Source organism: Desmodus rotundus, chromosome 12 (assembly GCF_022682495.2).
Source record: "Desmodus rotundus isolate HL8 chromosome 12, HLdesRot8A.1, whole genome shotgun sequence".
Lineage (NCBI taxonomy): Eukaryota > Metazoa > Chordata > Mammalia > Chiroptera > Phyllostomidae > Desmodus > Desmodus rotundus.
This window is the reverse complement of record NC_071398.1, coordinates 97,166,836-97,191,326: the sequence shown is the minus strand read 5'-3', so window position 1 is coordinate 97,191,326 and position 24,491 is coordinate 97,166,836. Positions and strand designations below refer to the sequence as shown.

General features: G+C 45.4%; 1 protein-coding gene across 9 annotated transcripts in view; it reads left to right on the top strand.

Annotated features, from left to right (window-relative positions):
• Positions 1-496: 496 nt before the first annotated feature.
• Positions 497-24,491, top strand: part of DNM3 (dynamin 3) — a 381,825-nt gene continuing 357,830 nt past the window's right edge. For all 9 annotated transcript variants that reach the window (XM_053914860.1, XM_053914861.1, XM_053914862.2 and 6 more), the window contains exon 1: positions 497-756. In XM_053914860.1, coding sequence (XP_053770835.1) covers positions 596-756 — 161 coding nt within the window. In that variant the 5' untranslated portion in view covers positions 497-595. The remainder of the gene's footprint in view (positions 757-24,491) is intronic.

Below are 24,491 nucleotides of genomic sequence, written 5' to 3'. Positions count from 1 at the left end.
AAGGACAGAATGAGTTTGGTAGATTGGAGACGGAGAGTGGCGAGGGGGCAGGCACCACGGACTCCACCTTAGCTTAGGCAGGCGGGGAGGACGGAGTCATTAAAATTGAGACAGACTACGCCGGGCCTCAATTGGATGCCAGACCGCAGAATTTAGACTCCAACAGGCTGGCCACCCCTGGAAGAGCCGGGTTCTGGAGCGGGGCGTGAGAACCTGAGATTTCCTATTGGGACTTGTACTCTGGGGACCGGGCCCAGTGTGGCAGCTGAAAGGGCGCGGTGTCGCCTGGGTGCGGACCCAGGCCTGAAACTTTGCCTCTGAGCCTTGGCAGCAGGAGACAGAGGCGGTGGCATCTGGCCGCAGCTGGGAGGCAGTGCGTGCGCGCAGGGCGCAGGGTGTCTGTCTGGGAGCCCTGGGGTGGCGGGGCAGCCGCGGGGCGGGGTCAGAGCCAGGCCCCGCCCCTCCCGCCCGCGCAGGCGCGCTGTGGGCTGTTAGCTGTCAGGAGCCCAGCTGGGGCCAGCGGGCAGCGGATCCCACGGTGGCGCTGGACCCAGCTGGCTGAACCCCGCGGTGGCCTGCGGGCGGTGCGGGCAGGATGGGGAACCGGGAGATGGAAGAGCTGATCCCCCTGGTGAACCGTCTGCAGGATGCCTTCTCAGCGCTGGGGCAGAGCTGCCTGCTGGAGCTGCCGCAAATCGCAGTGGTGGGCGGCCAGAGCGCCGGCAAGAGCTCGGTGCTCGAGAACTTCGTGGGCAGGTGAGCGCGGGCGCAGGGTGGGGGGTGGCGACCTACTCTGGCCCCTGGAGCCCTATGGGGATCTGGGGCTGCTGCGGTTTGGGGGTGGGGGCAGAGCGGCGGGGGACTGGGGAGCGGGCGGGGTCCTCCGCTGCAGGCATCCTCTGTCCCCCCCGCGGGGTGGCCCTCCTGTCTGCCCTTCATCCTGCGATACAAAGCCATTTCCTCCGCGTCCTCCTGCCGGGAGTCGGGGAGGGGTGCACCCTGGGATCGACTTCCCCAGCCACGCACGCCAGCCCCGGGCAGCCAGACGCGCAGCGCGCGGGCACGTCCCAGTCCCTTGTCCTCTGTGTTCCCGGCTTCACATCCCTCCTTTCCCTGTCGACCTCCCCAGGGGCTTGTTGGGCTGTGGGGTTTATTCCCCTGCCTCCCCCTCTCCCGCGGAGATGCTCTGCTCCTCTCAGCTGTCTACTGTTTGAGACAGTCGTCGCCTGCCCTTAGGGGAGGGGGGCGGGGGGGGGGAGCGGGGTGCGAGGAGAAAGACCTCGTTTGTTGTAGTGAGGCTTTATCCAGCGATGCTTCCCCACCGCTCTCCTCCCAGGGAGTCCAGAATAAAAGGTGGTGTGTTCGTGTGCGCACCTTTTCACAGCTCCAGGCGCATGCCAGGGAAACTGAGGCACAGACTCGGAGCCGGTGAGCGCAGAGGACCTGGGCTGACCAGGTGCTATGTCATCCCCGCATCATTTCCGAACTGACCAGCATCTTTCTTGCCCTCTCTCTGCGCCCCCTCCCCTGGCCACATCTTCCTTTCCCTGAGCTCTGATTTGCCCCGCGAGTCTCCAAGATAACGGGCTGCATCTAAATTGTAGCTAGGGCTTTCTTCGTGACTCGTAACACAGAAGAGGCTAAATAATTTATTTTGGATGGGGAATCAGCATTTCTTCCACTGAGCAGTTCAGGAGGGATTAAGTTACCTTAAGGGGGCCTTGTCTGAGGAATGCAGACGTTTGCTAAGACAAGCCGGCTTGGAAGCATCAGGAAAACTGAAATCTGTTTCCAGATAGAAGGAAACAGAGGAAGAGTGGGCTGGAGGATGGGGGTGGGGGGCTATCCAGAGGTTGTGCTTTACTCTTTATTTGGCTGGTTAGTGATTTGGGATTCAGAAGGATCCTGTCCTGTTCCTTTTTTTTTTTTTTTTTTTTTGCTAGTGTTTGGTGATGATTTAGATACTCCCACACCTCCTTTGGGACTGTTAGTATCCACAAAGTGCCTTTGCTGTTCTCTCAGATGATAATTCTATCTCTCAGATGGGACTGTGTTTTGTTGCCCCTCCCCCATATTAACTAAAAAGCCAAGAAACCTAATAAAAAACTAAAATTGCTGACAACTGGCTGGCATTTTTGAGTAAGTCATTTAATCACTTCGCCTTGCTTTGATCGTTTAAGTGATGAGAAAAGTGACAGTCAAGCATTTTGCCTGTGTCATCACAGACGTGAAGTGTTGCAGGAATATACATTTCACACACATACACACAACAGTCACACACTTGAAGGTTTTTACTGTCTTTGATTTACTGCTAATGAAATTCACTAAATTTAAAGAGGTACCCATAGGAAAAATGATGTTTGATGACAATGTATTTTTGGGTTTTCAAACTCCAGAGCATTTAACATGATGCTTTAATAGTCATTTAACTGCTTTTGGTTTTTAAACAAATACTTAAAGATTAAAATTGTGATTCAAAATCAGTTATATATTTTTATGCATCTTTCATGTAGTTAATTGGACGAACCTATATTCTAAATACATTGTTGGTGGCAAGAGCTTCTGAAGCTCCTGTCAGTTTTATGCACATATCTTAATTCTCTTCTTCAGGTTTTCACATCCTAGAGCACTTCTTAATGCCATAATAAAATTGTGCAGATTTCCCCTCACAAGCTATATACTTTTGAAATGAGAATTTAAAAAAAAGAGGTATGGAAGAATAAAATATTTTAGTTTGAACATTTTTCATGATAGAATGAAATATAAGGACATTATAAATATTCTACAAATCAGACCATTTACCAAATACATTAGTAATTTTATACTTTTTAAAGTTTTACCAATAATTAATCACTGTCAGAATGGCAAATCAAAGAAAAGGATGAACAAAGAGGAAAAAACTCATTTAATAAATGTGTAAAGGCTTTATTATCTGTGGAGATGACACCTGCCTAGCAGAGCCTATATAGTAGGAGAGAATTTAATTAAAAAGGTCATTTGATTTTAATAAAGGTTTCGGTCATTGAATTATTGAGGAATCTAATTTCTAATTATAAACCAAACTTAGAGGAAAAAGGAGTTCTCTCTTTTAATAGGAGATTCATTTTAGGCAGATAAACCTACCCCATTCCATTGTAACCTTTTATCTTTTAATTATCCCTAAGTTTTGCAATAAATATGAGGGATTTTTTTGAGGATAAAACTTCCTTTTCCCATGTTTTTAAGACTGACCTATGTGCAGCTAATGCATGTAATCATAGAATAGGGGGCACTGCTCGTGTAAATTAATAAACAGTGCTTGCTCATCATCCTTGTTTGTTCTCATCAGAGTAAGGATGCATTTTCTCCTCTATATTTGACAACCCATGTTTAGAGGACTAACTGTATCTTTTCCTCTCAGATAGTCTGTTTATATTGATTTTTTTGGACACCACTGAATGAATTTGGATGTGAATGTGTTTACTTCATTTAGCTGTAGCTATAAAATCCAATTTTGGGGTGACACGTTTGAGACTGTCATGAATAAAATGAGTCATGAATGAGCTACTTGTTTGTGATTTTCTTGCTGCAGTGATGAATTTACATATTAATGTGATATAGCGTGAGTAACCAGATTGTTCTTTTGGTTGTTCTGAGGAGATGTTTGCTGGCAGTGAGAGGCAGCGTAATGTCTAAAGAATAGAGGCTGAGACTCATGGTCTGGGTGTAGGGGCTCGCTTGCCGGCTCGGGCTCTGCCCAGAGGTCTCATTTGTGTGTGGAAGAATTGAAGTTATTCAACTACCTTTGCATTCAGTTGTTTTATTTACAGTACAGTGAGATGATGATGATAATGGTTGACATTTTTTGAGTGTTTGCTATGTAACCTTCGGGTGCTATCTGAGGCGCTTTTGCCTGGATCATCTTATATAATCCTTCTAAAACCCCAGAGAGGAAGGTACTCTTATGAGTTCCATTTTGCAGAAGAGGCCGTTGGGATTCAGAGAGTTTGAGTAGCCTGCCGAAGGCTAATTTAACATAAAAATGCCAGGATTCAGCTGGAGGGGTCTGGGCTCTGTACCTACATTGTCAGACCTGTAGGGCATCTTGCCTCTGCCTTATGGGGACTCACCAACACCTCTGATAAATGCTTTTCACTTCTTTCTTTGACCACACTTAAATAAATAAGAAGCTGCTACATTAATAATTTTATCCATATTTATTTATGTATGTCTACCTTGCCTTCTCGTTTCACAGAGGATTTGAAGCAACCCCTTAGGCAAAAGCAACGTTAGTTAGAAGATAAGAATATTTCGTTACTATATTAGACACCCTTGAAAGGAGCTCTAGAATGTAATTGGGTTGTTTATTTGTCTGTGTTTGAATACATAAAACTTGTTTATAGAGGTGTAGTGAAAACTGTACTAGTTGCTAATGTGCAAATGCTTTTTAATGATATACTTGTTAGAAACATTCGTTCTTCAATGCTAATTACATAGATAGAGGATTCCACATTATATTACTCTATGCTGAGTGGTGAATAGACTTTCAATTTGGCACAAAAAGAATAGGTTTTGCAATTATTGGGGACCAAATAAAAGACTTAAAAAAAAGATTTTATTTATTTATTTTTAGAGGGAAGGGAAGGAAGGGAGAAAGAGAGGGAGAAAAACATCAATGTGTGGTTGCCTCTCACAAGCCCCCTACTGGGGACCTGGCCTGCAACTCAGGTGTGTGCCCTGGGATTCAAACCAGTGACCCTTTGGTTTGCAGTCCAGCACTCAATCCACTGAGACACACCAGCCAGGGATAAAAGATTTTTTTTAAAGACTATGTTGAAGGGAGTTCATTTCAATGTGGAAATGTCAAATAATGTATATTTATTTAGTTTTGAGGTTTCTAAAGATGGATTTGTTGATTATCAAATTAAAGTTGTTTTGTGGGAAAACATTTAAAAGTGAGCCCTTTGATACTGTTGATGAATGGACATGACCAGATAATTTTTTAAAAATCCAAAAGTCAGTTATATGACTTAGATAGGCACTAATCCATTCTTAAATCCTTTGATTTCAGGAAAGTATTTAAAAATTGCAGACTTAAGTGACAGTTCTCCAATTGTAAATGAGATTAGGCACAGAAGCATTAATATTAGTAAAACTTCTTAATTCAGAGATAGGTTTATATTGAGGGAAAAGATTTTTTAAAATATCAGAGCATCTGAATTAGTGAATATTTTTCAACCAATGGTTTCAAAGTATTAACGCTACTTGGTAAATAGGTGCTATCAATTAAAATGTGATAATTGTTGAAAATCATGCTTCATGGTTCCCAAGACTCTATTTAAATACAGTATCGGGAACATGAACTTCTAAAATCCAACAATAAATTGTTAAAACCTGAAATTACAAAGATATTTTTGCTGAATTAACATTACATCATGTACTTTTAGGTTATCACAAATATGTGGTTGGATTTAATTATCACAATCAACTTAATTTTTTAAAGTTAATATCTGAGAAGCAATACAATTAGATGAACTGCCCTGTATAAGCTGTCTCTGTTTTAGAATTTACCGTCATAAATAGATATTTAACAAGTGGACTTGATTCACTTCTTTAAGAACGAGGTTGGGCAGGCAGTCATTCCGAACTCTGGAGGAATGGCAACCTAACAGTCAGCTACGCTGAAGTGTGGGCCATTGGGTTCTCTTCCTAAGGAAAACACAGTTAATATATTAGGTGGTTTTTTTTTTAGGTAGTACCTTTTGTTAGAGCTAATAAGCAGAGTTAAACTGTGATGTTTTACTTATTATTATGATTTATTTAATTTTAAGAGAGAACGATAAGCAGTTAAGAGAAATAGGTAATTTTTTTCCTTTCCCACCAGAGGCAAGTCAAGAGAGCCCCAGGCTAATGTCCTGTGTAGAATGCCCAGCTCTAAGTGTGCTTTGCAATTTCTCACCCCCTCAGCATGAATTTAAAAACTCTGATGGATTATGTTATACTAAACACATCTCTGTAAAATGGGGGGGGGGCAATCAATATCTCTGTTTAGCCTCACTGGGTGGCAGGCGTGGACACTATTCCACACTTTCTACGCCTTCCTTCCCTTACCGTCTTCACCTCCTCATGTCTGTAGGGCTGGAAACTCCGGGCTAGAGAGACAAGCAATGTGGGAAGGATCGTGGTTAGTAAATGCCCAACCTGGGATTTAGCCTTGGACATGACTCCTATTGGAACTGTTGAAAAACACGGGCAGTAAAGTCAGCGAGCACACGCTTATTGAGTTCTCAGTATCCTGGCTGAGAATGTGGAAGGAAACATGCATGTGTAGAAGCCGATAGATGTAAAAAAAAAGAACCGATAGCTAAGGTATGAGACAGCAATTTCCAAATGAGTTCGTGAAATGAAGGCAGTGGGTATAATGCAAACTAATTGGGACACAAGGATTTGTACTCTGTCAATTTATTTTTACAAAAAAGGGAAACAACCCCGAAAAACTACAGTTCTGAAATTGAGTTGGGATGTGAGTAGAAAGTAGACAATTATATGAGTTTCCAGTGTCATTTGGCAGCCGGTGTCGTTTTAGCCCAAGGCTGCAGGTACCGAAGTATCAGTGTCAAAGCCGGGAGGTGGCGATCTGTGTCTCCGAGTCTGACTTGACAACAAGGCATTGAATTTAGACTGTCACTTTATCACAGAGAGATACAGCATGTTGGCGAGAGCCCAGAGAAGAGGAGCAGGAAAGAAAAGAGGCTGGAGAGATTCAAAATGGAACTGGATGTAGCGAGGGCTAACTGAGGGCGGGATGGATTGGACCAGCAGCTCTAAGAGGACCTCACTGCACTAATACTCATGGGAGGTGGAATTCTACTTTCTTTTTAAAGAATAACGCATTTATTTAAAGTAGTGGAGTAACTGAAGACAAATGTCAGGGACAATGTTCAAGAGTCAAATTTGAGATGGAATGTGTTGTTTAGAAAGAGGGAAGGGTAAAGGCGGAGGGTTGACATTCAATGATTTGCATTTCTTGAGTTAATCGCCATTCCAACAAATCAGAGGGTTTATTCATACCACGTTGGTGATTTTTTTTTTTTTTTGTCACAAGTAGCTTAGCTTTTATTTTATCAGTAGGCATTTCACTAGGTTCTGTAAGACGTTTTCTCCTCACTTAATTTTTACCAACTTCCTGGAGCTGCGTTGGGACACAGAGAAACCCAGGGATTTGCCCAAGGTAAGAGACAGAACCAAGGGCTGAGCTTGGAACTGGGTGTTCGAAACTGGGAGCCCAGGGTCAGTTCTTCATCTTCTCTTCCTCCTCTGATTGTTTGAAAGCGCCTCAGGCACACACACCCTTGCTAGGCAGCCTCCTTTTCCGTTCCCTTTCGTGGACCAACCTTCCCTCCTCCTCCATTACCCGCTCGCTCCATTACTTTCCTTGATAGTGGACCAGCAGCAACACGTTGTCTGTTTTCCCAAGCGCGATAGTGGAAGGAGACCGGGAGCAAGATTTTCTCAGGCCTAAGCCAGGTCATGTGTCTGAGATAATACCCTACAGTAAATTGTGACTTTTAGGGGACAGGGGGGGCCAGGGAAAGACTAAGCGAGAGGGGAGATGTTGTTAATATTTTCGCACCACGTGGGCATATCTAGAAAGATGTGTTGGGATGGTCACTGCTAGACCTTGCTTAAACCAAGGAGAGCTTCTGAAAACTTGTATAGAAACAAATGATATGCATGGGAAGGTTACTATTTAATGAAATATATCTTATTTTGGGTAAAATAAGATATATATTTGGGTAGCAAATTCTCACCCTTCAGTTTGCCTGTTTTGTATCTTTACTTTTTTTGTGCTTGTATTCTTCGAGGGAGGCCCATAGATGTAGAAATTTTAACATTTAATTTCAACAAGCATTAATACTGTGTTAAATCCTGGATGCCGGTTGTTAACAAAGGCAAGATGGTTATTGAGGTAAAGGATGATGTGTTTAGTTCATGAATAATATGAATGACGTAGGATTGCTTTTGGCCTTGTGTTTCTCTAACAGTCCTGCTGAGAAGACTCTGTTTCCGGGAGTTGAAAGTGTGCCTCGGGGTTCCCTTGTGACAGCGTCTCGTTTCCATTTCCCACTACTTCAAGGTCATGATGTGCCCATGAATAACACCTACATACCTATCAGGAGTGGGTAGCAATTCCGAAGGGCTTATTGTCTAACGTTTCAGTGGCTTGGAATTGAATAGACTGATCCATTTAAATAAGTAATTTGATGGGTGACTAATCTTCTTTATGACATCTTTTTTCTCGGATCCCAAAAAGGCCCCTATTTGAAAAGGAGTCATCATACCCTTTGTGGCAACCTGCGGGCTTTGCTGAGTGGTGTTTCAGGCCCGCCCCTGACTCCTGCTGGTGGGAACGCTCCTCAGCTTAGTATTCTCATCTGCAATGTAGAGACAATGATCCAGACTAAACTTTTAGTGTGTGAGTGAGTTCTCAGCGTGTGTGTAGTGTGTAAGGCCCATGGTATACGTTCAGTAAGTGACAGCTGCAATATTGTAATTTATGAGAAAAATATGTATTTGGTTGTCAGCCCAGGTTCCTGCTCCTGGCTCCTCAAACCCTTGGGCTTTCCTAAGTGTTAACAGCATAAAGATATTTTTTGTTACATTAAGGAGGTGACTTTTGGATGTCCTGAGGTCTGCTAAGGATGGGGTGGATCCCCAGAGGAACTAACTGTGTGATAAGAGAGGGTTAGAGGGATGGAATTTGCAGTCCCCTCTGACCCCACCCCTCCACCTCTGGGGAGAGAAGAGGGGCTGAGATCAGTTTCAAGGACCAAAGGCCAATGATTTAATCAGTCATGCCTCAGAATGCAGCCTCTTTTAAAGCCCAAAAGGATGGCGTTCCAAGACCTGTGAACTTGTGAAGATTTGGGGACAGGGACAGGGCGTGGAAGCTCTGTGCCCCTCCCCTCTACTCTGCCCTGTGCATCTCTCCCATCTGGCTGTTTCTGAGTTATATCTTTTATGACAAATCTGAAATCTAGTAAGTACAATGTTTCTCTGAGTTCTGTGAGCCGCTCTAACAAATTAATCAAACACGAGGAGAGGGGGTGTCAGAACCTCCAATTGATAGTGTGTCAGTCAGAAGCACTGCTCATAACCTGGGCTTGCGAATGGAATATGACACGTGTGTATGCTGGGACAGTCTTGTGGGACCGAGCCCGGCACCTGCAGAATCTGACACTAACCCCAGGTGCCTCAGAATGGAGGGGAAGTGTGGGGCACGCTGCTGCTGTCTGAGGATTCCCCGGATGTGTGGGGAACCCCTTCCAACACACCAGGAGGAGACTGGGTCCAGGGGCTCTTAGGTGCCTTCAGAAGTAGAGTGCTTTGGACAATCAGCCGAAAAGAGCACATCTCTAGAGAGAGGAAAGAATTCGTGAACAGGGTGGGATTTGAAATGAACACTCAAGAGTAAGAACTGGAGACGTAGAGATGAGGCCGGGATCACAGATGACCACCTGCTCTGCCGCCTGATGACTCAGGGTTGGTGCCCCGCCATTGGGCCCTGAAAGGTCTCTGACGGAGTCACGTTTGTTTGGGGGCTCCCGAGGCCGACTGCAAGTTCTTTATTCGTATTCCCCACAGTTTCTCGTACAATTCTGTTTTAGGTACTCAATTTTTATTGAGTTTTTACTAATTAAATTGTCGACCTGACTTAAGATGGGTTGGTACTGGGAATGAAGATCCTACCTTTCAGTAAGAGATTTATTTTTTATGAACTAATTCTCCTAGCCCATGTGCCTCCGTCTCTGAGTTATTCCTTCAAAGCAAAGATGTGGAGATTCGTATGTGATGTCCCCGAGGAACTTGTCAAAACAAGGGTTGCTGGGCTCTGCTCATGGAGACTGATGCAGTGGTCGCGGGGTTTAGCCACCGTTTTTCAAAAGCTCTCCTGGTGCTTCTGATCAGTAGCCAGGTTTGGGAACTACCCATCACCATTTCCACAGTCCCTGTGATTTCTGCAGCTGTGGAAACATGTGTCCCTTTCCCCTCAGGACACTGGAAAAATCCCTTGCCGAGGTCACTGGTGACCTTCAAACAGCTTAATTTACTTCCCAAGTATTTGTGAAATGGATCGCTTATGCTGGATTCCTCCAGCCAGGGACCGAGTTCAAGCCGTCATCCTTCATCTTTGGGACGGTAGCCATAGATGTGATGTCTTCCCCGCTGTGGCCCTTCAGTCTGCCTTCCACACAGCCACGGCACGACTGACGCGCAATGAAAACAAAATGATGTCATTGTCTCAGTGAAAACCTTTCCCAATGCCACCAGCATAAAATCTAAGCTTCTTGGCGCGGCATGAAGTCCCCGCGTGGGCCAGCCGCTAGGTTGTCTGGCGTGCTCACGTTCAGCTCCGTTTGATACCTTGGGCACACTCAGCATGGTTTTTGACATTTCTTTGCCTTTTCACATAGATCCCTTTATAGGAATAACGTTACGACCTTTCACCAGGTTAACCCCTGTTATTTTTCACTCAGCTCGCTTCTCCTTCTGGAAGCCTCAGCTGCCTTCCACCCTCTGCTCTCTCCCAGGTCACTTGTTCCTCTTCCTGGCGGCCATAACTCTGAGCAGTTCTTTAATAGTATGCTTAGTATATTGTGTTAAATTGTCTCATCTACTTCTTGAGTCCTCACGGTGTGCCAGACGCCGTTTTGAGCAGCAAAAAGACATTCACAAGTGAGCAGGCACACTCCCTGTCCTTGTGGGCTTTGCAGGCTAGTGAAAAGACAGTAATAAACAGGTACTAAGTGTATAATTACAAGGGAGTATGGATGCTGTCACAGAGATGATCAGGGCATGGTGACCAAGCATGAGAGAGGGGGACGTATTTATAGGCTAGTCAGGGAAGCTTGTCTCTGATGAGGGAGGGGCCCCAGCAGCCGGACAGGGATCTGCCACGGCGGAGCTAGGCTGACGCGTTCTGGTGCAGAAGGAGCAGCATACACTAAGGATGCTGTTGGGTGTCAAACAGCTGCGCGTTGGAGGAACTGAAGGTAAGTCTGAGTCACAAGACTGTGTCATGGGGCAGGGGAGAAAATATGACAAAGAAGGGTGGCCAGAGGGAGTTTGGGCAGGTCTTGTCAAGGACAGTTTCGGTGTTTGTGCAGAGTACGCCAACCGAAGGAAGGATTTCAACCAGGGGAGTGATGTGACGTGGTTTACATCTAAAAACAAAATCACTGGGGGTCGGTGCCGTCTAAGCCAGTAGTCATAACCCCCTGTGGCTCTGTGGCTAATGATCCTGAGAAGCTGATTTCCAATTTTATGTAGTTTTAATTACTTCTAAACCTAAATGTAAAAACATAATTGATTCAGTTATTTGGAGCTTTTAAGATGCTGTGGTAGGAGCCCAGCTGGAGAGAGTCGAGAAGGCAGTGGGGAGTGAGTGAGTGAGCGAGGTCAGTGTGTAGACGCCTGTTCCAGAAGCAGCTGGAAGAGGGTCCGGGGCTCAGGGCAGGCACTTCCTCATGGGAAATATCGGAGCATTTTTGTTTCTAGTGGGAGTGATTGGGAATGACACAGGGAAGAAAGGGGCCATGAGGACATGCAGTGGTGTAAGACCCAAAGGTGCTGGGGGTGCAAGGCCTCTTACCAGAGGAGGAGGGGCACCTCCTTCATTGTCCCCATTGTCCCCGGAGGGCAGCAGAGCTGGCACAGACGTGGCAGACGTCGGGGACGATAGGGAAGTTCCAATCTGATGACAGGGTAGAGAGGGAGGACAGAAAGGAGGAGGAAAAGGTGAGTGGAGAATATCCGAGGAAATAGGAATGTGAGCTCATAGAGAAATAGATTCCAAATGGATGTGAAGTGGCCCTTTTTAAAGTCAGAAACAGCTACATGGAGTTTCTAGAATGCACGTTTTATCAAATCACTCTACTGCTGACGTCCCCGTTACTCGGCTTCTTAGCACGGCGTGCCGTTTCCTTCTCCATCGGCCATCTGCCTCCCTGTCCTTTCTCCTCTCTGACCCTCACCCCTCACGTGGTGTTCAGTCCCACCCGAGCTCCTCAGTTCCTAGAAAGTGTCAAGCCCTTCCATGTCCCCAGGGCTTAACACGTGTTCCCCTCCACCTGCCCAAGTCGACTCACATTTCAAGACACAGCTACCATCTCTTCTCGGAAGCCATCCCTCAGCCCGCAGGTGGGAGGGATTCAACGATCTATGTTGAAAGACCAAAATGCTGAGAGCTGCGTTGCCCTCTAAGCTCTTTGAACACAGAATTCTGCAGAGAGGTAGTGTCGTGTGGACAAAAAGCCAAGGGTTTTTGAACGTATGTGGTTTTCAGAGTTTGTTTCCTCACATGCAGAATGGAGATGATGTACGCGATCTCAATTTCTTTTACAAAGTCTAAAAAGGGGCTTTTAAATGTCTAGTACATAGACTCCTCAGTAAGTGACAGTTGAAGAATAGACCTTAAGCAAAGATTTAGATGTAGACAGACATGCCGGAGAGATCCTCTCTACGGCAAGGATCCCCAGGACACCTGCTCAATATTAAATGCTGCGCTTGTCTTAGGCATAATACCTAAGACAAATTAGGAAGACCTTGAATGAAAGACTGTTTTTCTCAAAGGTAATGTTTCTTCAGAATGACTTGTCGCTTTCCTGGCTGGGACCCGTGGGTGGGTGAGTGGTGGAATACGTTTGGTGTAGAAGGAAAGTATGTGTATTTGGATGTACCTTGAATACTTCCCAGTAAGGTCTCCAGGTGCCTGAGCATTCAGGGGTGTGGCAATGAGGGGGACAGGACCTGGTTAAAAGGAGCTAACAGCTACGATACGGCTGACCAGGGGAGAGGACAGACTCCCAGTTGTCCGTCGAACAGACTGGACTCGTGGAAGTGTGTTGAATGGAGGTCCCTGAGCTTGGGGCTTTCCTATTAGGCTGAAACAAAGACAAACACAAAGAGATCACAGTTTGTGTTCATTGTATATGTGAGTTTATACACACACAACAAGTGCCTCTATTGGGAATGGGATATAACATTTACTGTTGAATTATCATTGTGTGGCCTGTTTTATTCAGTAGTTTCTCTCTTTAAAAATGGTATATAAATGATGTATTTGTAAACCATTTTCTGAAGGCTTTGTATTATTATACTAGAGATGCTTTAATTTTCAGATTTTGTGTGCCAAAAGTTTATCATTCTTGCTTGAAAGGTTTTTTTTTTTTACCATGAAGCTTAGAGTTTTAATTTAGAGAATCTTTTTGCTAAGTTGTTTTATAATTAAGTTAATCATTTTTTAAATTTGCCTTTTAAAACGTAGACATTTAAAATCTAGGAGGTTTTGTTACTTGGAGAGAGACATTCCTCTGTAATCATCTCTGCAAATAAATCCATTTTTGAATATAAATTTATTTACATCTGCTTTCCCACAAAGGATTTGAGGTGGCTTTCTACAAGCCTTATTCATTTATTCATTCAGTTCTTTTTATTTGTCTGAAGGAGACTGGCAGCCTTACTATTTAGTTATGCTGCTGATTCACCTTCAACTATCTGTATAGCACATAATGAGAATCGTTCATTCATTTTTTAACAAACAATTTTGGAGGTATTGGACACATAAAATGAAACAATGACATAAAAGAGGCAAGACAAAGACAAAGAAGTAGCTAAGGCAGGACCCGGACCTGGACAATAGATTTCCAGATGTGAGGTTGTCCTACGAGTGGACTCAAATGTAGGTACGCACCATGGTGGTTGGGGGGGACAGTGAAGAAGGATTTGTTATCAGAGAGAAGGAAGAAATCTTCCTCTTTATTCTGTTTCCTCTAGAGCTGAGTCAAAACCAATTTCTCACATTGGATAGCAGCCGGTAACAGCTTCCTTCCTCCGGATCTCGGCGATTGCCAGGGTTCAGCCGGGCGGGTGACTTTGGGATCTTGAGCCTGGATCCCGTTCCCACATTTTCAGATGCGTGCTGAGATTTTGACATAAGTGATCAGACGTTTACTAAGAGACTCATCCTCTTGCCCAGGCGGCTCACTTCCTGTGTGTATGGATGGACTTTACCGTTCTCATAATCAAAAGACATTGAAACTTGTCTGTTTGCTTCCACGCTCCGCTCCCTGCACCTGCTCAGTTCTGTGAGTTCTGCTCCAGTGCTGTCTGTCCTCTCCGTGGGGATTTTCCGTTTCTGCAGCGGTCGGCCCAGCTCCGAACTTACCCCATCTTGCCTGTCCGATTTAGTTGCTTATTGAAGAGCCTCTGCTCTCCAGTGTCAGCCTCCCCCCACCCCCGCCCCAATCATCTGAAGTACTTTCGCCAGAGCTCTCTTAAGGCACGGCTCAAATCATCTTCACTCCCTTTTCTCACACAATTATAACACTGATGTCTTGACATCATGTTTAATGTTTTCTGGGATCTGAACACCAGCTCAACTACTTTCCAGCATCTCTTTCGTTCCTCTTTCTCACTCAGAGGTACCACTTCCCAGAACACCCCTTGTGCCTTCTCCCCCCACGCCCCCTCCCATGTCATCACCCTTACCGCTTCCTCCGTGTCCAGGGCATTTGCTCTTCTGTTCCTCTCGTTTTATTTCAGTTGGTTAGAGCTTTACGGAGCGTTTGCTGTATGCACAGGATTGTGCCAGCTCTTGTGGATTCCGAGATGAGAATGGTTACTCTCCCAGAGAGATCTCCCAAAGTATGCCACAGGATTGGTGGGGTAAAGTTGACAGCTGCTGCTTCTGCGAAGCCTTTCTAATTGTCCAGCTTCAATGGATTTTATTTCCTTTAATGTTGTTTTTTAAGGCCTTCACTTGTATTTTTAAATAGGCCTTGTCAACATCCTAAATATGACTTATTTCCTATGCTCCATTATTTCATAAGCTTCTTTGCATCACACTGCCTGCATCCTAGGTCCCAATGCATGACACGTGATCGGTGTTCCATAGCAGGTGTTCAGCCAGGTTTTTCAGGGTTGAGGACAGGGTCCGTTGGCTGAGATGACTTGCATCCTGAGAGGTAGGTATCGTTGTCTGTCAAAACACTCCTGACCAGTTGTCTTTTCAGGGTCTCGTTTCAAAAGCTGCGTTTAGGTCTTATTTTAAAAGCTTAGGTGTATGTAAGGTTCGAATAAGGCCTTGCATTTCAAAACGTTCTTGACTGTGGGTGACACCCCACAGGAAGCGCAGCCTTTGAAGTTGCAGGAACTCTGCAGGGCATGTGGAGAAGAGCTGGGAATGGCCTAAGCAGAGGCAGGAGTCTGCCCACCCCCCCCCCCCAGAGGGGAAGCGGAGGGGAAGAGAGCTGAAGGTCAGGCTTGGAAAAGACTTGAAGCAGACCTATCCCGTGAGAGGTGACAGCTTTTGAAATTCGATATAGTTCTGGCCAGCCTTGTCAGAATGGTTGCTGGTGAAGTACTCAGGCACCATTCCTTTCCTTGCCTCGACCAATCGCTTTATTTCACTAAAAACCTTGTGTTTTAATACAGCTGCTCATGCTCTCCCCATTAAATATCTGCAATATAGAAGTCACATCTGTACCAGGCTATAATAATGGCACATTCGTGGTTCATCCGGTCCATACCTCTTCTGCCAATAGACACCTAAGTAGCATGTTAGGGGGAGATGCAGGGCACATGCGCCTATCATAACCTGCCACATTTTATCTACCAAAGATGCTACATAGTGAAGATGCACCGTTACTTTATGTGTAGCTAACAAAGAAGAAGGAAAAGCCACTGTGAGTTAAAACAGTCCTTTCCTGCCCCTTAGAGTTTTTGTTTTATACTTATTGGAAAAGCTCTCAGACTTTATCAGGATAGAATTTTTTTTTTGATCATCTGTCCCTCTTATGCATACATACATTGTAAGCTGTAAATGAAGTAAATTGGTTCATTGTCCCCTAAGCTTCTTCACATTGGGTCCAACTCCTGAATCCCTCTTATGTACGTGACTGGTGCTCTGTTTCCCCGCCCAGAAGCATCCCCCGTGCTGTTAATTAGGAGTGTTGGTGCTGAAGCATTTCTTTAAAGGGGGTGTCCTGCTTGAGTGAGGGGAGTGCTAATTCGTTACAGAGGGGATCCTTTCGAGGGGACCAGGTCTGGAATTCTTTGGTTCCTGCCTTGGAACCCACCCATCCCGGTGAGGGTGTCCAGTGGTGTCCCAAGGACAGTTTGTGGCATGCCAGGCATCCGGCTTCTCCAGGGCCTGCCCAGGCCAAGGGGGCAGAAACTGAAACGCCCTGAAGTACTTGGTGCCCAGCCAAGAGATTTTTCCTGTTTTCAGCCACGGCACTCCAATCTGCACATCGTGTGAATGAGTGGAAAATTTTGAGCAAGAAATAGCGTCATGCCAGATCCATCCGAAATGTCAAATCCACCTAGTTAATGGCATCTTCACAGACATGCATAATTGAGTTAGGGATGTCACAACGTAGACAGTTTCTCAGGCAGAAAGCAGGGAGAAATAGCTGCTCTTGGAGAAGCCGGTGCTTCCCGGCAATTCTGGCTTGCTTTGTTAAGTGAGGAGCAGCCTTACCTATTGAAAACCTTGATTTCTTATTTGGTCCCTCTCATTGCTAGAGCAATTGCAGCATGAGAGGGAGCAAAAGGAGCTCCTGGGTGTCCTTCATAGGATTTCGTAAACTGCAGTTGCACGGCTGCTGCTGTCTGCCCCTGTGCTTGTTTTTAGTCTCTCTGGCCATCGTAAGTATGGTCTTTGGGAGAAAACCATTTGCAAGTTCTTTGGGAGCACAAACTGCTTTCCCCTCTGTATTAAGTGGTGTGAAACCACCTGGCTCGTAGCTCAGGGGCTCTTCCCTTTGCCTTCCCTTCCTGCGCTGCCCTGCACATGCTGAAGAACCGTTGTCTGCTCACGCATGGCTCAGCCGCGCAGGGTCTCACTCAGTAGAGTCTCAGTTTCCCAAGGTGTCCAGCGTGTGATTGTCACTCTTGCCTGTGTTTGTCTCTTCAGAGGCATTTCCTCGTAAGGGAAGTGGGTAATTGTATCCGTCATTTCTAGTTAACTGTTGAGCTGTGCTGGTTTGCTCTAGAATTTCTGGTCTGTAGTTTATGCTAATCTTGTTTCTCCTGTGCTCATACCCACATAGGAACAGAACCTCCTGACCTCCAATTTTCTGGCTGTTTACTGTCTTTGTTTTTCATCTAGTTAATTACTAGTCGATTCATGTCATCAGTGTTAGTCATTTGTTGTCAGTGAGATGAGATGTGATGCTGGGTTATGTTGCTGAAGTATTTTACTGCTCTGCCTTTTTTTGTTGTTTGAGAAATTAAGACTAATGGGTATTGGCCACAAATGTTTGATGCTACCTCAAGACAAATCAGCTTATTATCAGTTACTTTCAGTTTAATGTAAGCTCCAACTAGTCAAGGTGGGGACTGATAACTTCTACGTGGACACAAGTTAGTTCTGGCATTTCCTACAGTTTTAATTACAGCGGCCTATATCTGACATTCATCTTTCTTCACCTGTGGACTGCAGAGCCGTAATCAGGCGCCGCTGGCGACAGGTACTGGAGGTGCAGGTGTGGTGCCTGTGGGGAATACATGTGTCCCGAGCACCTGCCCTGCATTCGGGGCCCTGCTGGCCTGCTTCAGGGCCTGTTCGGGACCAGTGCACCTGATATTGTGTTTCCCGTTACTCGGAAAACATTTGACAGCACAGTGCAGCCTCGGCTCTCAGACTTAGTTCCCTTCCAGAAAACTGTGTGACAACCAGTCTGTTCGAAGGCAGAATCACCTTTCTTTGTCACCTGAGAGGTGCATGACTGATCACACAGGTATCAGCGTGAAAGAGTCGTTGGGTAGAGAATCGGGACTTGAAGTTTTTTTAGACAACCGAGACATTTTTCCCATGAGCAACCTGGTCGAGAACCGAGTTGTTTGAGAACCAAGGTGTTCGAGAACCGAGGTTCGATTGTGGTATCTGTGTGATATGAATTGCCCCTTACAGTCCTTCCTGATTTAAAGTAACATTGGTAACAAATCATTTTTATGGACTCTCACTGTATCCTCATTGAGAAGACACTACTGAAGATAAATTTTACGTGGGACCAATGACAACGAAAGTATTTATCTCTTCATAGTGAGCTAGCCTGTCATCAGCGAGTCTTTTACCTATTTGGCACTTGTCAACCTTTGAAGCCTCTCATGCCTTGTTCGGTGTTCTGCAAACAAAAAGTGAAGAGTTGATCATCACTTAAGCAGGTTTCTATGGAACACTTACTATTTGCCAATCATTTTGCAACACAGATTACGAATCAAAAAGAACGTGTTCTGGCCCCTGCACTCAGACTATATATTCTCTTGGGGGAGATAAAACATGAAACATTAGAAGACAGTGTAAGGCTATAAAATGCTAAACAGAACAGTCTGGCACCAAAGCAGCCGGTTCTTGCAGTGGGCAGTCCACGGGGGAACAGTCCTCGTTCAAAGGTAGCATCTAGGAAGAGCTTATGAAAGAAGGGTCACTTAGGTGGGCCCTGGGGGATGGCGGGGTCTGGGAGGGCAGAGGAAGGTGGAAGGTGTGTCTGGAGGAGGCATGGCCTAGGTGAACCCTTGGAGACACGGAAAAATCTGGGCCACACAGGGAACAGCCTGGTCCCAGGGCCGAGTTTACGCTGAAGGAGGAAAGCTACAAAACGAGTCAAGTCCTCCGAGGCAGAAGGTTGCAGTGGACATTGTCCGGAGGCACGGGGCAGAGAGGACCGTCCGGGTGCAGGGAGATCAGGGAGGAGCCAGCACGCACTGCTGAGTAATGCTGTGCGCAGCCACCTGTGTCCTCACCGCTCCAGGCTCAGTGCCTGGAGCCACACGAACAGGTGGGCACACTGCTGTCCAGGACCTGATTGTCCAAAATGCTGAACAACTCTTCATACACTTCCAGACAAAACAAAGTACTACCTCCTCTCCATTTACATGGCAGCTCATTTCCAGAAAATCCGATAGATTGCCAAAATCCGTGTTTATACTATATAAATCAGAATTAGGCTCCAGTTCAGATAGTTCCACCTACATGAGTGTGTAGCAAAAGACTGGAAGATCATGCAGGATGCGGGAGACTTGTTCAGTGGACAGAACTCACTCACGAATATAGGGCGTCTAACATTTCTGGTCCTGCAATCACCGTGGAAACCCCCCACGAATTCCCGACGGGCACGCTCCTGCTGCCCACTTCCCTACAGCTGTATCAGTGACTGTATCACGTACACACCCTAATTTCCTTTTGCTTAAGTTTTTTTATGTGCCAAAGAGAATATTTAAAATGTATCCTGGAATAACTCAGAGGTCATGTATTGAGTTTTTTCTCCAGGAAGATAGATCTGTGGGTTTAAGAGGCAATAAATTCTTTATTCAACTGAAACAATGATTGCTAAGCCCTTACTGACCTCCAGGTACCATACCCTTAGGAGCTATGCCTCTGCTCTCATGAGCTGGCCCACAGCCCATCAGGAAGGTCAGGTGCGCAACGAGGGGTATGTGGAGAATTTGAGATATGACAAAGCCTTGTGGAGGGTTGAGGGAAGGCCAGGGAGAATGATAGAGATTGTCACATTTGACTTGGATCTTAAAGAATGAATATAATTGTAACAAGATTTGAAGAGTGCATTCCTTTGTTACAGAAATGGAATTTGAAACCACGTTTCATGACATAGTTGTTATACAGACTTTGCAATGGCTTCCCAAATGCCTGCTGTTTCTTGATATGATAAGGGCTCTTTGCTGTCCCCCATTTTTCTCTTTTGCAGTTAATTTTTCTGTCTTTACATGCTTGTATCTAGTCTTAGCAGTTCACGAGGGTGGGAATGTATGCATTTCTGTTTCACTGCATCCCGCATAGGGCTGAGCACAGAGGTGCCCAGTGAATATTTGATCTTAGGTATCGTCAGAATAGCTCATGTAGAAATGAATGAGTTACTCACAGTAGGGAATTCTTTCTGTTTCCTTTCCTATTAGCCTTTCCTAGGAAATGTGAAGTCCAGGTGGTAGTAACTGGGGCACTGAGAGGACAGTTTCTTCCAGCCTCAGCATGTCGGTCCAGCTGGGCCGAGTTTCTAGAACTGTGTTGCTTCTCGCCTAGTCCCTTTCTTTAGGTGAGATAAAATCTGAAAAGCTAGTATCTGCTCTGCACATTACAAAACTTACCACGCAGAAGGCCTTTTTCTGAATACATTTCTCATTCAGGTCCACTGTGGACAAGATGTTCTTTCTCTTTTGGGAGTCAGTTGAAGAGCACGGTTGTAGATATGTTTTGTAATGGCTAAGATCAGATTTGATAATACTCGTAAAAGCATGAACTGCCAAGTATGACAGAAGTTATTCTTCTAAGATCGAGGGAGAAGTATAAACCTAGCAACAAGGAGCAAAATCACTCCAGAATTACCTTTAGGGTCTGTGTCTCATATTTGACGTGATCTATGAAGGCACTTGATCAGCTGGGTAACTCCCAGTTCACTGTCGTAGTTGTTGGATGGGTGTGAGTATTTGGGGATGTAACAATGTCAGTTCTTTAAGTCAAGTTGAACCAAGAGGACGCCTCTCTCCTACCTCTCCTCAGTAACATGGCATGTATCTCACAGGGCTGTCGTGAGTCCCTTTCATGGGTTCGAAGGGCACAGCACGGTGCCGGGCCTGTAGGAGGTGCTCCATCTTCATAAATGTTTCCTGTAAAGCATTATGGTTATTGAAAAGGTTGTTTAAAACCCCACATTCAGCAGACATTTATGGAACACCTACTCTGTAGGAGGCACTACTTTTTTAATTGATTTTTTTAGAGAGAGAGGAAGAGAGAGAGAGATTGATTTGTTCTTCCACTTCTTTGTGCACTTACTTGCTGATTCTCGTCCGTGCCCTGACTGGGGATCTAGACCACAACCTGGAGGTATCGGAGCGGCGCTCTAACCAACGGAGCCACCCAGCCAGGGCTGCCAGGCACTGTTATTTTAAGAGCCGAGAAGAAGGCGCACAAAGCGGTCAAAGACGCACAACCTCTGGCAACTCACATTCTAACTGGGCGGTGGGCAAAGCAAGAGCGTAATAAGTAAGTAAAGTACGTGGCAGGTGGCAGGAGGATTAGGACTGTGGACTCAGGAAAGCAGAGCAGGGGACCTCAGGACTTTGAGGACAAAGGCCTGGAGATGACAGCGTTGACTATGTCTCTCCTCCTTAGGTGGCATTTCAAATGGCAAAATAAGTTACTTAAGTTGGGAGAAATCGGTCTCAAACTAAGGACAGGTAGCTTTTGGAAGGTGAGAAGCAACATCTCTTAAAGAAGGGTTCAGCACCAACCCCCACCTTTTTTTACAGAACAGCCCTTAAGCTCCAGAAGTGGTGACAATACCCGATGTTCTTAACCATGAGGCTCAAGACGTGTGAAAAGCGGGCCCTGGCCAGGCAGCTCAGCTGGTTAAAGCGTCGTCCCGATGCACCAAGGTGGTGGGTTCGCTCCCTGGTCAGGGCACACACATATGAGGAGTGACCCGTGAATGCGTGAATGGGCAGAACAACAAAATGATGTTTCTCTCTGTCTTCCTTTCTCTCTCAAAAAAAAAAAAAAAAAGCCTATAAACCATGTGAAAAGTTATGTACTCCCCCCGCCTTCTCCTGGAATGTACGAAAATAATGTTCGTTTGTCTTTCTCTTCAATGCGCGTAGAATAAGCATTCCTGGTGGCACTGTATTTCTTTCCTCAGGAGCGATTTCCTTTGCTTCCCCATGGTTTCGCTGTAATCCAGGCCAGCAGCACACTGATGTTGGTTCTCTCATTATGTGACATTATTACTGTGTGTTTTCAGAAGTAAGAATGTTTCTGGCTTCCTTGGAGAGTCTCTTGCCTGCAGGGAAGGCGTGCGGGAGGGCTCCTGCAGGAGCTGATGCACTGAAGTGGGCTCTTCAGTCAGGGGGCGCTGGATCGCCCTCCCCTGGAGCTCATTTGTTAACTTCCTGTAATGCGAACTCCGTTTCTCCATTTCCTAACCAGGGATAGTCGTTTTCCTCTATTTTAAAATTTGACGTCACCTCCATACCCCAATATACAAACACACCTGTTTTTCAAATATCTAGGTTTGGGGTATTAAAATGGGATGCTCTTAATATATGTACATGCGTTGTGTACAGATATGGGTGTACACACATAAGAATCATTAGTGATTAAGTTAAACAGATTAAACTTTTTATTGTTTGAAACGGTTGGGGAAGCCAGCAGTTTTTCCAGTTAAAGTTTCCTTGAACTTGAGTTAACTGAGGCATGTGTGCGGAGCAAGACAGTTCGGCGTCCGGCGTGGTTCTGTGGTAGCTCTCATGCCGAGATGGGGCCCAGAGAGGGGTAGGCAGTGGTACAGTTGATGGCATTGGATTTTCAAAAGTGATGTGGACACACTGTGCCTTTATCACCAAAATATGATGTCCAGATAGTTCGTCCCTTGTCACACACACACGTGTGTGATCAGCGAGCCTGGGTGACTGCTGTGTTTGCCCTTAAATCCAGGACGTGATTGCTTTGTCTGAGTCATGTGCACTGAAGCTTCTAAACACGGCAAACAAACTAAAGGACGGTCTGTCCCCTCTTATTTTCTTTCCGCCTCCTGCTCTTTATCACTCCTTTTGTAAATCATTTCTATCTATTTTGGTGGTTGGAATGCTACCTTGTATGCAGGAAGCCCTCCCCGATAGCCCCAACCACCTCCCCCATAGCCCCAACCACCTCCCCCACCTCCCTCTCCTCTCCCCTGTCTCGCGTGGCCCCTGGGCTGTTCTGGGGCCTCGCCGCACCCTGGGCAGCTTTGCCAATACTCCCTCGAGGGCCTTTCTCTGCCCATCAACCTTGGTTGACCAAATGGCATCTGTTGACTGTAATCTAGGAGGAACCAAAAACGTTCTTTGCATCATCACACTTGTTACTAAAGCACCGTGCTTCTAGATGAAAGATCATTGTGAAGAGTTTGTAATGGTCGTTCCAGATAGGGATGCTTGGGGCTTTTTATTAGAGCATTTTGCTGTTTGAGGCATTTTCTTTTATTTTTTCGAGAACTTTATTTAGAAGGTTAATGGTGTTCCAGGTGATTAGCTAAGTGATAGAAATATCCATCTAATTTGGTGTATTGGAAATCGCAACATGTGTAATGCCTGTTTTCTGTTTTATGATTATGGAAGGTAAGATTGGTTTTTCATCTCTGGACCCACATTACTTTTTCCACTTAATGACTTTAACGATACAAAAAAGAGTCTCGTATGAAATTGGAAAAAGTGAATGTTGAAAACCTGAGTCATAGAACTTTGCTTTGCTTCTGGAGGTCCTGAAACCATAGAAGTGAATCAAGATAACTGTCATTTCAGCCACCTAAGCCTAACCGCATAACACAAACCACATGACACAGGTAACCTTTCCTTTCCATGTGCTCCTGAAGCACCACGTGCAAAGCAAATGGTAGTAAGTTAAAGCCTATGTTAAATCCTAGGATTTTATGTCTATTAAACATAGTTCTAAGCAGAATCATTTTATAAAGCGGACTGTTTTAAAGCGAAGAATTGTAAGTAGCCTTTCATTTAAGTGTTTTTGTAAATCTGCTTGCTTGTAAATTGAATTTACCAACAGTGAAGACTTCGCTCATCTCGTTCTGTTTTCTACAATAAATCTGTTTTGCTGAACTTGCTGCCAAGTAGTGAAATTGGGCTACACCAAATTTCCCTTCAGCCTCCTTCCCCGGCTCATCCTGTAGGGGGGTGCCAATCACCAGTGAAATCGTTAAAAGAAAATGCTAAAAGCAAAAAGAAGCGCTAAAGGAGACAGATAATCTATAAACTAAACAATCAAGCTCCTAGAAAAAAAAAGAACAGAACAAGAAAGGGGCTGTTTTGCCCAAAGACATTACTGCCCTGACCCCCCTTGCAGGGGGAGAAAGAGTCCCTGCCCCTGCCTGTCTCCACTGCCCGCTCCATTGCCAGCCCAGTGGCCTGTTGTCATTAACCCAGTTCCTTGACCTTTAGCTACTATGCTGAAGAATTCAAAGTTGCAAGGAGTGAATTGCCTCATTCATGCCTGCAAGGTTGCATCGTGGTTAAATTTTAGGCAGGGCGTCTGATTCTGAACAGGCTGCAAGTGTGAGTGGGCGTTGTAGTGAGGCCGGGCGCTGGCTCAGCTGTTTCGTTTCATTCACTCACTGGCTAGCTCTTCCTCTGCAGCCAGGAGGGCAATTCTCAGTGGGGCCATTGTGACACACCCTGGTAACTTTGGCTGACGAATGAGGCTTGGAGAGAAGTTGAAGAACAAAGGAAAATTTTCATTTAAAACTATGCCACATGGAATTATTCAGAAGAATGAAGGAGTAAGTCTGTGCTACACAACTCCCACAAATGAGGATTACTGACCGTTGGTGGAAGCGCTAGTGAATATTTTTGTTTTGTACCAGGATTGGAAAAAAAGAAGGTGTGAGAATTTTTCTTCCTTATAGTTCCTTGGCAATAGGGGACGTTGTTTCCTATTCCGTTGC